The 14,153-nt window shown below is 48.1% G+C and overlaps 2 protein-coding genes across 14 annotated transcripts in view; one reads left to right on the top strand and one right to left on the bottom strand.

The window, feature by feature from the left end:
• The window catches only part of ZNF532 (zinc finger protein 532), a 33,630-nt gene extending 28,857 nt beyond the window's left edge, over nucleotides 1-4,773 (bottom strand). The window contains exons 1-4 of one of the 11 annotated variants that reach the window (XM_086867204.1): nucleotides 4,485-4,547; nucleotides 3,867-4,013; nucleotides 2,132-2,241; nucleotides 1,014-1,167 (exon numbers count right to left, since the gene is read on the bottom strand). In XM_086867204.1, the coding sequence (XP_086723330.1) occupies nucleotides 1,014-1,083 (70 nt within the window). In that variant the 5' untranslated portion in view covers nucleotides 1,084-1,167; nucleotides 2,132-2,241; nucleotides 3,867-4,013; nucleotides 4,485-4,547. Of the gene's footprint in view, nucleotides 1-365; nucleotides 447-1,013; nucleotides 1,168-2,131; nucleotides 2,242-2,671; nucleotides 2,877-3,032; nucleotides 3,429-3,739; nucleotides 4,442-4,484 lie in introns of those variants that run through there. The other 10 variants (XM_086867205.1, XM_086867206.1, XM_086867207.1 and 7 more) reach the window with 10 other exon arrangements.
• The window catches only part of ALPK2 (alpha kinase 2), a 96,062-nt gene that overhangs the window by 33,497 nt on the left and 48,412 nt on the right, over nucleotides 1-14,153 (top strand). The window lies entirely within an intron of this gene.

Raw genomic sequence — 14,153 nt, 5'->3', positions numbered from 1 at the left:
CCAGGCAGGCAGGGCCCATCAGGGCAACAAGCAGGCCTGAGTACATTAGGGTCAAGTTTGGGTTTTTCCGAACATATATTCCTGGTGCTCTGCTGCACATTTGTATTTTAACACACAGGCATATGGTTAGGAAAACAACAGTTAGTCAATTCATTCCAAAGAGACTTGGAATGTGATAAATCCCTACCCTCATTCTGGAGATCAAGTAACTGAGACCAGTGCAAAATGAGATCCTGGGTGCTGATACAGAAGACCAGCCCTCCAGCATTAGCATTTGCTGCTGGAAAGCTGGCCTGCATGCACAATCCAAATCTCCTGATGAAGAGCATTTACAGATATTGCTAGACTGAAAAAAGACAACTCACCAAGAACACTGCAGACTCCATCTATTCAGTTTTCTCATCTTACAGCCAACAAAAATCCCTGCAAATTCAAAATCTCCTTTGCTAAAAATAAAAATTCATAATACAGATAGCATTCAAAAACCCAAACAAAACAGATTCAAGGAATTTTGTCACAACCCAAGAACCCAGAATTTCAAAGCTGCCTACCATTCTGGCAGAAGGAAAAAAAAAAAAAATCCCAAAAGATACTCTTGTGTAATATATGAATTTTAGCTGACACTTGGAAAAGAACATGCATCCTCATCCGGAAGAGATCCTATTCCTGCCATGCACCAAGAATTCCTGTTTGTAAGCATCATTCTGCTACAGACGTCTATAGTCAAATATAGACCCTCTGCATCCCGATGCTGAAGAACAGGAGCAGAAACCAGCACTGTGATCTGTCAGGCATTTTGCTCCACCACAAGCTATTCACTGCTCTATCAAACCTGAAAAACAACACACCACAGCTGCAGTAAAGCCCACAAACTCAGAATTTCAGGCCAAATGTTAGCATGCTATTTTCACTTTTCTACAATTAATAGCTCAATGCCTTACGTAATCTACTGCAGTCAGAAACAAAAAAGTTCCTTTGTATTGTCACCCTATAGCAGCCAGCACACAACTTACCCGGTATCCACAACCTCTCAAGGCTTTTAGGACTGTCTATTCTGCTGAGCACAGAGGAAAGAACCCTCATTTCACACCACAACAGAGTATTTCCAATGTTCTGCCTCCATATTATCTTGATTGTAGATTACCAAACCAGCTAACACAGCCAGGACTGGGAAGATTTTTTAAAAAAATCACACTGGTTAGGATTCTAGAGTTGCTGATTTCCTGTTATAGGAAGTAACAGTTCTAGCAAAAGAATCCCCCAGGCAAAATGTTTAGTGATCCACTGTGCAAGCTCTAACAGCCTTTGTTCTTCCCTTTGCTAGATTCATTACTGCTTCCTTCTCTCTGCCCCTCTCCCTCTCTCTGAATCCTTCAGATTTCACAATAAGATAAAAACATCAGCTCAAATCTAAGTACACATTTTGTATTTTCTAGTTGAGAAGGAAAAACTAAAAATTCTATCATTATCCACTGCTGTAAGTTAAAAGCAAGTCACCCCCCTGCAGCTGCTGCACTGTCCATCCGGTTTCCTATGCACAATATCATAATTCACACCACTGATAATGAACTGGAGCTCCATCCAGTCCCCCAAAATATATCTTTCCACTTAGCTGCTGCAAAATCCTCCCCAGGTTAAAACAGTTTAAGAAAAACCATCCATACTATTTCTTTTGCACAGGCTTTTTTGTCTGTAGGCAATATTAAGTACATGTTTAACACCAAAGACCTTAATTAAAAACCCAGTATTGGGTCACTGAGATGTGGTCAAACAATAACGTGTAAATAACCAGACAGGCAAATTCTGCACGTGTGAGTCTCTAATACAGCACAGAACAGCTCCCTGCCACAACTGGTCCACAATTCATGATTGTCATTCAGAGGCCTATTCCGTATCACTACCCTGTGAAAAAAACCACGTATCTGGACATATTTCAATGGAAATACTGTATTTAGCCAAGATATCAGTAAGTCTTTACAAATAATAGCTTTAATCCTATTAAAACTGGAGGACCTTGATAGCATTTCTTCAGTAACACTTAAACAATTGACTCCTTCCTAATGTGCCAAATGTGCAATCAGGATGTACCTCCACGCTATTGTTATATTCAGCCCAAACCACCACATCTCACCTTGTGAACCTTGACCTTTGAGAGATTTTTTTAGCCAGCGCTCAGTTACTGCCACAGCCGCATTACCTCTGCAAACACCAAAGGGTTAAAGGCAGCCCCAATCAATAGGCCTACAAGGAAAAAAAAAAAGGGAAAACGAGTATGCCTTACAGCATCTTTCCAATGCTTTTATGCACAATTCTACAATATTGTTTCCTTCTGGCCTTAGAGAAAGGCACAGCAAACCCCCCCTTAATGTCTCCTAAAGAAGCAAACCACAAGACAGCACCCTGTAAATAAAACAGCATGCAAAGCATCCTCAGTCACAAGCATAACTACAATTACAAATAATTCAATCCGTTTTATTTAGTTTAGTTTTAAAATAGACTGCATAACCAGTGTCCCACCCTTGCAAAGCAAAAATATTTTAGTAAGGGTCATAAATCTCAGCTCTTGCCCATTCCTTAAGCATAAAAAGGCACGAAAAGCCAAAGTAATCTCAGTTACTGCAAATATGTACATTTACATACAGAACCCTTTATGACTACGTTAGCCACATACCAGTGCTGTGTGTCTAAAGTGTGCATTCACATACTGTTTTGGGATGGTATCTTTCTGCAAGCTCCTCTGCTTTTGGCTGCCATGAAGGGAGGAAGCTATCCCAGTGTAGTAGCTCAGTGACTGCATTGTGTTCAGGAGCTGATCTGCCTCAAACCAGTTCCAGCCGGTTCTGGTCACCCTACATAAAAAGCTATGGCAACCCTTGCTGAGTTGCCAACAAGACCCTGAAAATCGCAGGGGCTGTTTTTTGTGTGGCGTGGGCCGACACAGCCCTGTGCCCCGGCTCCCCTCTTGCCCGGCCCAAGCAGCCCCTGCTCCCCAGAGCCCCCCGCACGCTCCCTTGCTCGCCTCCCCCACTTACCTCCCACAACCTGGCTGAGAGCTGTGTGTGCGTGCCTGTCTGTAGCTAACAAAGAGACCGCAATAAAAATCCTCACAGGATCTCTCTTGCAGCACCAGGCAGGCTCGGCCACAGCCCTGGGAGACAGGCTGCTAACCTGGGCTGCTACCCCTCTGCTCCCCGAGATGAGAGGTGGCTACTCACACACGTCACATCTGCCCCCTCATGCCCACGGCCATGGGGTGCCCGATCAAGGGCTTCTCCCATCTGCCCTCCCCACTCCTCGTTCCATCTGGGGCCGCCCGAGTGGCATTTTCTGTGCTCTGAGCAGCGTTACTACAGAGTACCCACAAACGCGCCTCCCTCCCCTCAAGAAATCCATTTCCGCAGCAGCAAGATGCCTACAAAATAGTTCCTTTGCTCCCTCCTCGCAGCACCGACTTGGCTGCTACACGGATTTTTTTGATTTTTTTTATTTTTTTCTTTTGCTATTCGATTATGCTGGAGGCCTTGAGAAGCAGCGAGCTGCAGCCCCACGGCTGGGCAGCCCCCCCCCCGCCCCGGCTTGCACCCGCCGGCTGGGGAGGCCCGGCCAGGCTCTGCACAGCAGCTCCCACCCCGCAGACTGTGCGGACCGACCGCCTGTCCGGCCCTGCGCCTCTCAGGCGATGCCTGCCCAGGGTCTCGGCCCCTGCGGTGCCCACGCCGCTCCGGGGGTCCGCACCCACCTGTGACCGTGGCCGCTCTGCTCCTGCCCACTCCCCTTCACCTCGGCCACGCAAAGGCCTTCCTCCTGCATGGCCGACAGGCACCCAGACCGAGACAGCAGCCACCCCGCTCCTCTTGGCTACTCACCCTTGCTCTGGGAACACCAGTAACCACCTCCGCCTACGCGCTGAAACCCCCTCCTCTCGGAGACTGCGGGAGATGCTGCTCTGCAGGGCTCCCTCCGGGCGGGTGGGCGACCCCGGCAAGCCCCTCTGCCCCTGGCTGCACCTGCAACTGAACAGAGGTCTCGGGCACAACCCTGCACCCCTCCCTGCGGAGACACCTTCTTCGCATCCCTCATCCCCACCCCGTTCTGGGGAGAACCACCATGTTCTTCCGCTGCCTCGGCCCGTCTTCCCCAAACAGGCTGCTGCGGCCGCAACCGCGGCCGGCCCACCCTCGGCCCCTCGGTCCGGGGGCCGCTCCCTCCTCCGGGCTGCCGCGGCCCCGGGCACCTCCCCGCGGGTCTGAGCGCTGCCAGCCCGAATTGGCCTTGTCCGAGCGGGCCTTGCGAACCCTGGAGATGGCCGGGGAGGAGAGGCCGTGGCCCCTTTGGCGGCGGGGAGAACGATCCGCCCCCGGCCGGCCGGCCCGGAGCCGGCAGCCCGGGCAGTCCCTGCACGGGTACCCGCGGGGCCCCGGCCGCCGCCGGGCCGGGAGGAAGCGACCCCATAGCATGCAACCTCCGGTCCCCATGCGACACACCTGCTGCGGCCGGAGCCGGCGGGCTCGGGCAAGGCTACGGCCCGCGGCGCGGCCCGGCCCCGCGTCGGAGGAACATAATGGCAGGAGGCTGCGGGGCTGGGCGGTGGGGGTGGGGGTGCTCGGCGGCACAGATGGGGAGACGCTCCCGTGTGATTCCGTGTGGAACGGCTCCCTGGAGAGTGCCGGGGGCGGGGAGGCTGCGGGGCCGCGGAGCGCCCCGGGGCCGGGTCGCGGCCTCCCGCAGCCCGGACAGGTCGGTGGAGGGGGGGGAGGGTTCCCCAGCGGTGGCGGGGGGCAGAACCGCGCCGGCCGCCGGGGCCGATCTCCCCAGCGCAGAAGCCGGCGTCGCCCGGGTGCTGTGGGAGACGCTGCCCGGGGCCCGCCGGGCTCTCCCCGTGCCCGAGCGCCTCAGGCCTCGAAGGGCAGCCAGGGGCAGAGCCCGCGGCCGCTGCTCCGGTTCCAGGCCAACAAAGGACGGGAGGAGCCACACGCTGCCAGCTCTGGCGGTTCAGCCCCTCCGCCGGCGCTGCGGCCCCTGTGCCTGGGCCCGGCCGAGGTCACCCCCCGCTAGGTGCCGGGGCGCGTCCTGGAACTGGGTCCCGGAGCGATGCTGCCTTTCCTTCCACACCCCGTGAGCCGGGCACTGTCGGGCCCGCCTGCACAGCGCCTGCGGCCCGTGCGCTGCCTCTGACCAGCCGCCTTTGTTGGCTGCGCAGCATCCCGGCGGCATCGCCATTGCTAGGAACGGCAGGACGAGATCCCGCCCTCTCTCTGTTTGCACCGTGCTGCACCATTTTCAGAATGTAAAGTTTCGCACGCGAATCGCTTTATTGAATCATACTAATGGCTTAAATACATAACATCAGCTTCAAATTTATGCTGTGAGCATCCAGTATGATAAATATTCTAGATACAATAATCCTGGTGTATTAACGTCTCTTACGAGCCTCTAGGAAGGCAGCAGAGTCCCAAAGGTGTTCTGCACAAGCTCAGCTCCTTCTGCCCCAAGAGCAGTGCCCGCAGGTATCGGTAGGGCAGGAAGTTATCCATGGGGCCATACCCTGGCTGCTCCAATCCAGCCTCCCTGTAAAAATTCTAACTTATTCCGGTTAACCAAAACGGCAGCAGAACACAGGTTCTACTGATTGTCAGCAGTGGCAATCAGTGAGTCTGACAAGTTTCTAGAATTTGAATATAATAAATCGATTTTAGGATTTATATAAAAGTGGATTTGTGCACTAGGTTTAATGTTCAAGAAGGCCCTTGCAATTCATGTTGCACAAGCCTTGGGCTTATCCTGCAAGTGACTTGTAGAATCAGGCCATGACAATTACAACATCCTATTTCTTCCCAATTCACCAGTAAACCAATTTGATTAAAGAAGTGAAAATTACACTCTCTTGTATTGAATTTCTGTGGTCAGCTTGCACAGTAGCATAAAGAAGATGGCAGCTGCTACTACTACTCTGGTATTAATATCTGAAATGTTAATTGATTTCACAGTTCATACAAGGCACAAAGGTTGTTGTGTGTGCTGCCTTTCACACAAATCTACTTGTTCTCCTTCCAGCTAGGTGTCCTTGACATCTCCATGGGAGAAAATGTCACCCTAAGTATTTCTCTTAAAAAATATAAAATTAAGAGAATTTTAAGTATATTTTACAAGCTGTGCCAGGCTGATAGCATTTCTGCAGTGTTTTTTTAATTCAAGCACACAAAGTAACAGATGCAGCGCCATGAATGTCCCTGCAGTCACTTGTGCACTGGGAGGAGTTTTTGGCATGTTGACTTTGTCTTGGCTCTGAAGTTTTTTACCAGAGGTCCTGTTCACTCCCCCAGACACTGTGCCACATAATTTGAGCCTGTGGTGGAAGAAATTCTCCTTGTTTGTCTTGTTTCATCCCTTGGCTTTGCAGCAGTAAGGTTCAAAGTTCCCAACCCTGCTGTTCTCACATGGACAATGTGCATCCCAACCAATGAAACCATCACCAGTGGATGCTTCCAGCTGGACTCCAGTTCTGAGATGGGATCTCCTGGTCACCTGTGCTGACACCTGCAGAGTCCCATAACTTGTACTTTTTTCTCTGGGAACCAGGTAAATCTGGAGCCCCTCCTTTTCTTTTCCTGAAGAAATGCCTCCAGTGCAGCTTGCTGTTCCTTCTGAGCAGTCAGCAAGGAGTGCTGCCAACTCAGAACACTTTGATGTTACGATGTTATACAGTGAATGCTGAACTTGAGTGCAATAATAATAACTTCTAAATTATTTAACTTCTAAGGATTTTAAGGTTCTTGAAATTCAGAACGCTTAACAGTGGTGTATTCATTTAATGCCTTCTATACAGGGATCAATTTCAACTGCATCAAACAGAGCTTCTGCACATTAAAGATGTGCTGGGCCTGAAGAGGATTTTGCAGGTGGACTGACACAATAAAAACTGAAGTCAGTTTACATTTGATTTTTTTAATGTCAGAATAAATACTGCCTTTTTTGTTCTTCCTGCTTTTGGGGAGGACAATAACAAAACATTTCCTTTCTAGCTAGCAAAACATGCTTAACTTAAGCAAGAAGGGTAAAATACAGATTCCATATTTCCAATCCTAAACTTATTTTCAGAGTAATAGCTTTACAACTTCTGGCAAAAGCTTAATAGTGTCTGTTAATTCCATTGCTTTCTTCACCATAAAATTTCTTGTAACATGATCAACAAGAGCAGAACAGAAGCTTGTATTTCTTGTTTTAGAATACTTGTATTTTATTTTTTTTATCACTGTTTAGAATGCAGTGGTACTTTCTTTTAACCATGTATGTTTAAACATTCAGTATTTTAAAACCAACTTACAATTAAACTTCCCCTTTTCAGATGCTCCTATCACTAATCTCCAGGTATTTTCTCGGGAAAAAAAAAAAATTCCTTTCCTGGTTATTAAAATATGTCTTCATTACATTTTGGACTAAAACCCCCAGGGTTGCTTTTTAAAATTATAAGATTTATTAAAAGAAGGTGGTATCATAAGAGATAAGATGAAGGACTTTGGTAGGGAGAAATCTATAAGCACTGCCCAGAGCTGTGGAACATCTCCACAACAGACAGTTTCCCCCAGATTTAAAGAATGTGTTCATAGAAGTTGGCAACTTGTGTTATCCATCTGCAAGGAGAGAATCTTCAGCTACAGAGTGAACATTTGCAATGCCCAAGTAGCCTGAAGAGTGAGAAACTCTAATGACTCTCAGGATGTTGAATACTGTCAAAACCCAAATACTGCAATGTCTTGAACAACAAGAGGCTCCCATTTTTAGTCATCTGTAAAAGAGATGCTGGTTCAGATATAATACAAAGCCAAGAGGATTTGTCAGGGCTTAATTACACCTTTTTTTCTGACTGTTAACAAACCAGAGCAAACTAAGCATTATCCAAAGAAATCAGAGTTGGCCAGTGAGGATCATGGGCTTAAAACAGTTCTGTCTGTGTGGAGTTACAGTCAATATCTCAGTTTTTCCACATGTATACATGGGCGGTATAAGGTAACACCATGCTTTGCCAAGCTGAGAGATCACAGCTTCTCTGAGCAGGCAAGAGCAGAGCACACACATCTCAGGCACTCACCTGCATATGAACTATGAGGTATGAAGTGTATTCCCAGTGGGGAAAAAAGGGCTTTGCTTAAAATCTGCACACATATGAGACTCAGTGTTGCACACGCAGCAGGCCTGGTACACAGGCCATATGCCTGCAGCACTTGCTGGCTCATCCTCAAGCTGCCAAGCAGTGACACTGGTGCTCAAGGCAGACAGCTGAAGGCACTGTCACAGGGTTACATTGGCTGGCAAAAGCATGCCTTTGAGCCCGAGCATTTCTAGATGTGAAATAAGAAAAATGAAATAGAAAAAACTGTATGATTGTCAAAAGCTGGAAAGGCATTTCTTCTGCACAGGAGTATTGTTTTTGGAGAAATTGACTCCTCCCAGAGGTGGGGCAGCCACAGCTCCTCTGGGTGATCTGCCAGCGCCTCACTCCCCCCACGGGAAAGAATTCCTCCCCTATTTCCAATTTAATCCTGCCCTTTGTCAATTTAAAACTGTCATCCTTGCCCTGTCACTACAGGCTCTGGTGAAAAAATGCGTACCCTAATACTTTATGTCTGTATACTCCATTTTTAGAGCATGTAACACCCTGAGGCTCCCTGAGCACTGGTCACAGCGCTGCGAGTGCAGCACACCAGTAGTTTAGTCAGACCAGCAGCTCAGGGTGTGCAGGCAGAGCTGCTGGGGGACAGCACACACCTGATCACTGCCATCTGCCCAGCAGCACAAGGAACACAGGCTTCAGGCCAGACCTCCCAAACTCAGTCCCCCAGCTGCTTACACAAAACAACCACGGGCAAATTGCAGAATGTGAGGCTTATGGATTTTTGGATTTTCTGTGACACTGTGCTCTTTTCCACTTGTGATCACCTTCGGAGTGCTGGGCCAAAACCCCTCAGTCAGTTCTTCGTCAGGAATTAGCCACCTGCATGATTAACATCAGTACACAGAGCTCAGCAGCCTGGCACATTGAAGAATGCCTGTTTTGTTCCCTTAACGTGCCATATGTATGGGGCTTTTTCCTTCCTCCTCCTGATATTTATTCAAGTATACAAGGATTATTTTTGAATTATTCATCATACAATATCTGATTAGACTGTGGCGGTGCCGGCTCCCACTGCTTAATGAATGAGCCATTAGGCTTTTGCAGATGGTGCCATCAACAGCTCCTGTGCTGTGTGTTCTGTGCATTTACGCAGCAAAAGGAGAGTGCTGAACCTGAACACGGGGTGGGAGATGACTAATACCCATGCAGTGATCCTGCAAACCACACAAAGAGAGCAAGTGTTGCTGCAAAACTTACTTGTTCTAGATGTTATCTAATATAATTTTCTTAGAAAATCTTGGTATAACTGAGTATGTATCCCACCAAACTATTCAATACATCGCTTCAAGCAGTGAAGTAGAGGACAGAAACTGCCAGCAGTTTATGTATATGTGGTCCTGCAAGGTGTGACAACTGCTGCCATGACTTATGGGCATGAGCAGGGGCAGACACCTTCTGGGTGCTCCAGGCACTTTTTTCTTGGAAGAGGAGACTAAGAAGCGAGACAAGACCCTGTACTCTAGAACCCAAGTGGGTGGAGAACAGACCAGGCACAGGTGCGCCCTTGCTTTGGGAGGGTCTTAGGAAGTGGAAGACACTGTGTAACTCTGGGTGTCAATGAGCTTGAGAAATCCATCCCAAATCACAGCACAAGCCCACAGCTTGGCAGGATTCCTGCTGGTCCCCTGGGGCTGGTACCTGGGTGCTGGAGGTGATGCCGTGTGACACCAGGGGCACTGCCCCTGTGCAGGAACGGGCACACAGGCACTCAGAACCAGCAGTGGCTGTGCTTGCACTTCTGCCTTTCCACAACCTCTGGAAAATGGAATAAGCACATAATAAAAGAAGGAGGAACCCAAGAGTGATTTTTCTGTCACTTTTCCTACTTCAGGAAATTCTGTCCTCACAGATGAGGGTGGCAGCAGCAGCTCAGCCTGGCTGTGGTTGCTGATTCCAAGCTGCTTGTGATGATCTCCCTACAATGGAAGCAAAGTTAAAATCAAGGCGCCTTGCTGGTTTGTGGCCAGCATGCCCAGGGAGTCTTTCAAGCACTCATACTTTCCATGCTGGTCCTTGGCATCTCCTGCTGGAAAAAGGACATCTGAATCATCCCCACCTACCAAAGATGAGTCAGGATTATACAAATTCCATTTAGTTTGTGTAACAACACTACTTCCAGTGTTGCAAACTTTTCCTGTCTGCTGCCATAAAAGTCTACTGAACAAATTTCTGTACACATAGTGATCAGCAGGAGATGCCCCCAGAGGGGCCTGGTGGCTGGCATGTCCTGGTTTTTGGTCTCTCCCTAGGATAGACAGGGGTTGTCATCACCATTTTAATTTCTTTCAGATTGCAAATACTGCTGCCTCTGCAGTGATTCTCCCACCAGACAGGATTTAATAACAGCTGGCTACTGGCTGCAGCTCAAACAACAGCTTGTTGGCAGCTTCCCTCTCCCGACAACCTGACCCCCAAGGTCTACTGCAGGCCAAGGTACATGTCCTGTCCTTGCCAGTTCACTTAATCCTTACTGGGCTTTGGCATTACCCATGCTCCAAAGATGACTTTGCCTGTGTTAGCATGGCAAGAGGGAGGGAAGCTGCTGCACTCCCCACTTGGTGAATGCTCTGCTACTCCAAAGAAGTGTTAAAAGCACCCAGCAACCTACACCACCAAAAATATTTCAGAGTGCATCTGAGTTAGGCAAACACTTGTGCTGGCATACCACACCACCCTGTGGCATGCCCACTGCTCCTCGGATGTGCCAGCACTAGGGACAACCCTCTCCCTCACAAGGGGAGAGATGAGACCAGGAAAATCTCCTGGGTACAGAGGATGGGAGAGGCACCAAAGCAGCATCCAGCCTCGAGGGTTTCAGCCTCACATGAGCAGCAGCCCATGCTTAGTTCCATCAGATTACCAGTCTCAGATGGCTTTCCCCACTGAAGTACAAAAGTGCAAGTGGGCAAGCTCTTGACTTGTTTCATGTGAAAGAAGAGCTACAGCAGAGGTATGTGTCTGGAAGGGACCCCCAATGACAGAGTACTGCTCCCTGTGGGGTACACATTCCCCCAGCTGCTCTGCTCGAGCGTGGGTTTCCCATGCAGTGTGGTGGCCACCATGAGCCAGTGGCAAGGCAGCTGCTGCTGTCACTGGTGACAGTGCTGGGAGCCGTCTGCACCTTCTTGGCCAAATTATAGGCTCACGTTGTCTGGGGGTAGGGTGGCTCATCCTACCTTCCAGCCCCAAGGATCTTTTCTCTTTGTTCCTTCACCTCCAAAACCTCTGCTTCAGAAGTTAGGCTCCCATGCAGCCACTGTACAAGACCTGGCTTGGCTTCAGATCAGTCAAAAATCTCCATCTTGTACTGCATGGATGCAAATAATAATGCAGGCTGAAAAAGCAACTGCTGAGCATCATCCCTCTGCTCATGAGGTTTTTTTATTACTTCTTAGAGCTGTCCAAAAATGTCCGTCTTATATAACTAAACCCACTCTAGTTTGTGATACATCAGAATTCTAATTATACCTTTTGTACCTTATATATACACCATAGTTTGAACATCCTAGAGCTGGCAGGCAGATGGAGTTTAACAGGAACTATTCCATCAACAGATGCTACTACTGAGTTCTCTGCTCAGTCTGGAAATGAACTGATGGACAAGGTAAGAAAACATGTTTTCTTACAGAGACACCATCTGCCACCTTGAGAAGCTGCTGTCACCAATGACTCAGGATCACTTGTATAAGGGAAAACATTATTAACACCATTCTCAAGACAGCCCTATTATTAACTATATATTAACTGTATTGTAACTATTGACTAGCATCAAGACTACAGCAATAAGAAAATACTGTAACTAATTAGTCTAAAAGGAAAATAACTGTAAACAAAATTAGAGGAGAAAGGGCAGTTATTTCTCTTGGGAACCTTTAGGTAACAAACCTGGGTTTAATCCATCTTTGGTATCATAGTCTATTAAGAATTGTTGCATGACATGAGACAGAGCTTTTCCAGCTGTGGAAACTTACAGTCTCCACAAAACAACAACAAAAAAAGGTTTTTATTTATCAGATCTTAAAAAGAAAAGAAGGGATTATTGGATTGCCAGCAGCAGAGATGAGGACTTCCCATGGACTGTTTTATAGAACAGGATGATGGAAGGTGTTAAGGTGTCCCAGCACATGCAAGGTACTACGGGCACATGGCTCTTCTTGTCAGACCAGAAAAGGAAAAAAGATGCTGATAGCAAGGCAACACCAGAGTAGGGGGTAAAGCACTTCATTCCAAGTAAAACTCACTCCAGCTGGCAAGTGGCTTGCTCCTGTGTGTCCCACCACAGGAAAGCACGTTGTACTCATGTTAAAATCTGGATTATCCCAGTGCAGACAGCATGAGAAGAGCTAGCAGGGAGGTTCTGCAGTGGTAATGAGTCCCACCTCTGACTTGTGTGCTGGGATGCAGTGAAGTGCAAGCAGCTGCAGTCCTCTACATGTCAGCATGGGTAAATGGCTTGTCATGAAGCACAGCTACTTTCTGATTAAAATGAACCCATTGTTTCCACTAAAATACGAGCTGATCATCCAATGGGTGTTTCAAAATCGTGTTTTCTTGCAGCTGCAACACTGAACCAGAATCTGCAGCAGTTTTCTGCATATCCCTAAGGCAGGCATGAAACAAAGCCTGCAAAGCTTTGATAATCAGCAAACCAGTATTTTATAGTGATTCTGTAGCTTCCTAAAAGACTGTTATGCTTCTTACAGACCAAAAAAATACTGGATTTGGTATGTTATGAATATCTCAAAGCAGTCCTGAAAAATTTCTGGACCAATCCCGATCCTGGCAGGGTAGGTCTCCTGCATGCTACTGGCATTCAGCAGAAGAGGAAAGAGAGGAAAAGAGCTGGCAGGCACTGACAGGATGTGAGCAGAGAAGACTCCTAGCACCACTTTAAACACCTACAGCTCTGACAAGCAGCCCTTTCAGAGGGGAATAATCTGAGCAGTTCCTGACAGGCTGCCTGATGATAACCCACAGAAGAGGTGCTGACCTCTGTAGGCATTGATCTGTTCTCTGTGGTGACCACTGACAGGACCCAAGGGAACGGCCTGAAGTCGTGGCAGGGGAGGTTTAGGTTAGGCTTATGTTAGATACTAGAAAAAGGTTCTTCCCCCAGAGGGTGGTAGAACACTACCCAGGCTCCCCAGGGAATGGTAACAGTCAGTCCCAAGGCTGACAGAGCTCCAGGAGCGTTTGGACAACACTCTCAGGCACAGGCTTTGACTCTTGGGGATGGCCAGGCAGGGCCAGGAGTTGGTCTGCGTGATCCTTGTGGGTCCCTTCCAACTCAGCGTATTCAGTGAGTCTGTGACTTGTGCTGTCCCACCATGCATAGCCAATATCCCTCTTCTTACAAGATGTCAGAAAGCAGAGCTGCCTTGTGTTTAGAGAGATGAAATAAATCATAACCACCACGTTAAGTCATCAGAGAGTCCAGGAAGCATCTGAAAGCTACTTGATCTTATGGGGAGTGAAGTAATTTGCATAACAGGTTGAAGACTTTTCATCCTAATTGCAAGTGACTTTGAAAGCTGAAAGCAGGGTGCCAGCAGATTCTATCTGAAGGGCAGATGGGGAAGGCCTGGTCGCTTCCTCCCACATCCCTGCAGATGTGGAGGCTGGTCGCTGTGGTAACACACCCCCACAGGGATCCAGGGCTCCTGCTCACTGCGTGCCGACAGTAGCGATGGGAGACAACATTTCTTCTCATTAGCTCTTAAAATAAGCCTGGTATGACTAAATTGCTGCAGCAATACCTTAGAAATTAGTAACTGCCTAATTGCCACAACATGGAGATGTCCTCGCTCTTTTCCTTGACTATTGCAATTACTAAATGATCAATCTTTAAAGAAACCCCAACAAACCAAACTCCCTGAAATTCCCAACCTGTCCTCCTCCACCTGATACTTTAAACCTATCTCCAATTCCCAGCAAAAACTTGTAGCTCAGAATGCTACACTCTAAAACGTGAGCAGATCTT

This window comes from Cyanistes caeruleus, chromosome Z, assembly GCF_971803275.1.
Source record: "Cyanistes caeruleus chromosome Z, bCyaCae1.hap1.1, whole genome shotgun sequence".
In the NCBI taxonomy this organism is placed as follows: Eukaryota; Metazoa; Chordata; class Aves; order Passeriformes; family Paridae; genus Cyanistes; species Cyanistes caeruleus.
The sequence above is the reverse complement of the archived record's forward strand: the minus strand, read 5'-3'. Positions and strand labels throughout refer to the sequence as shown.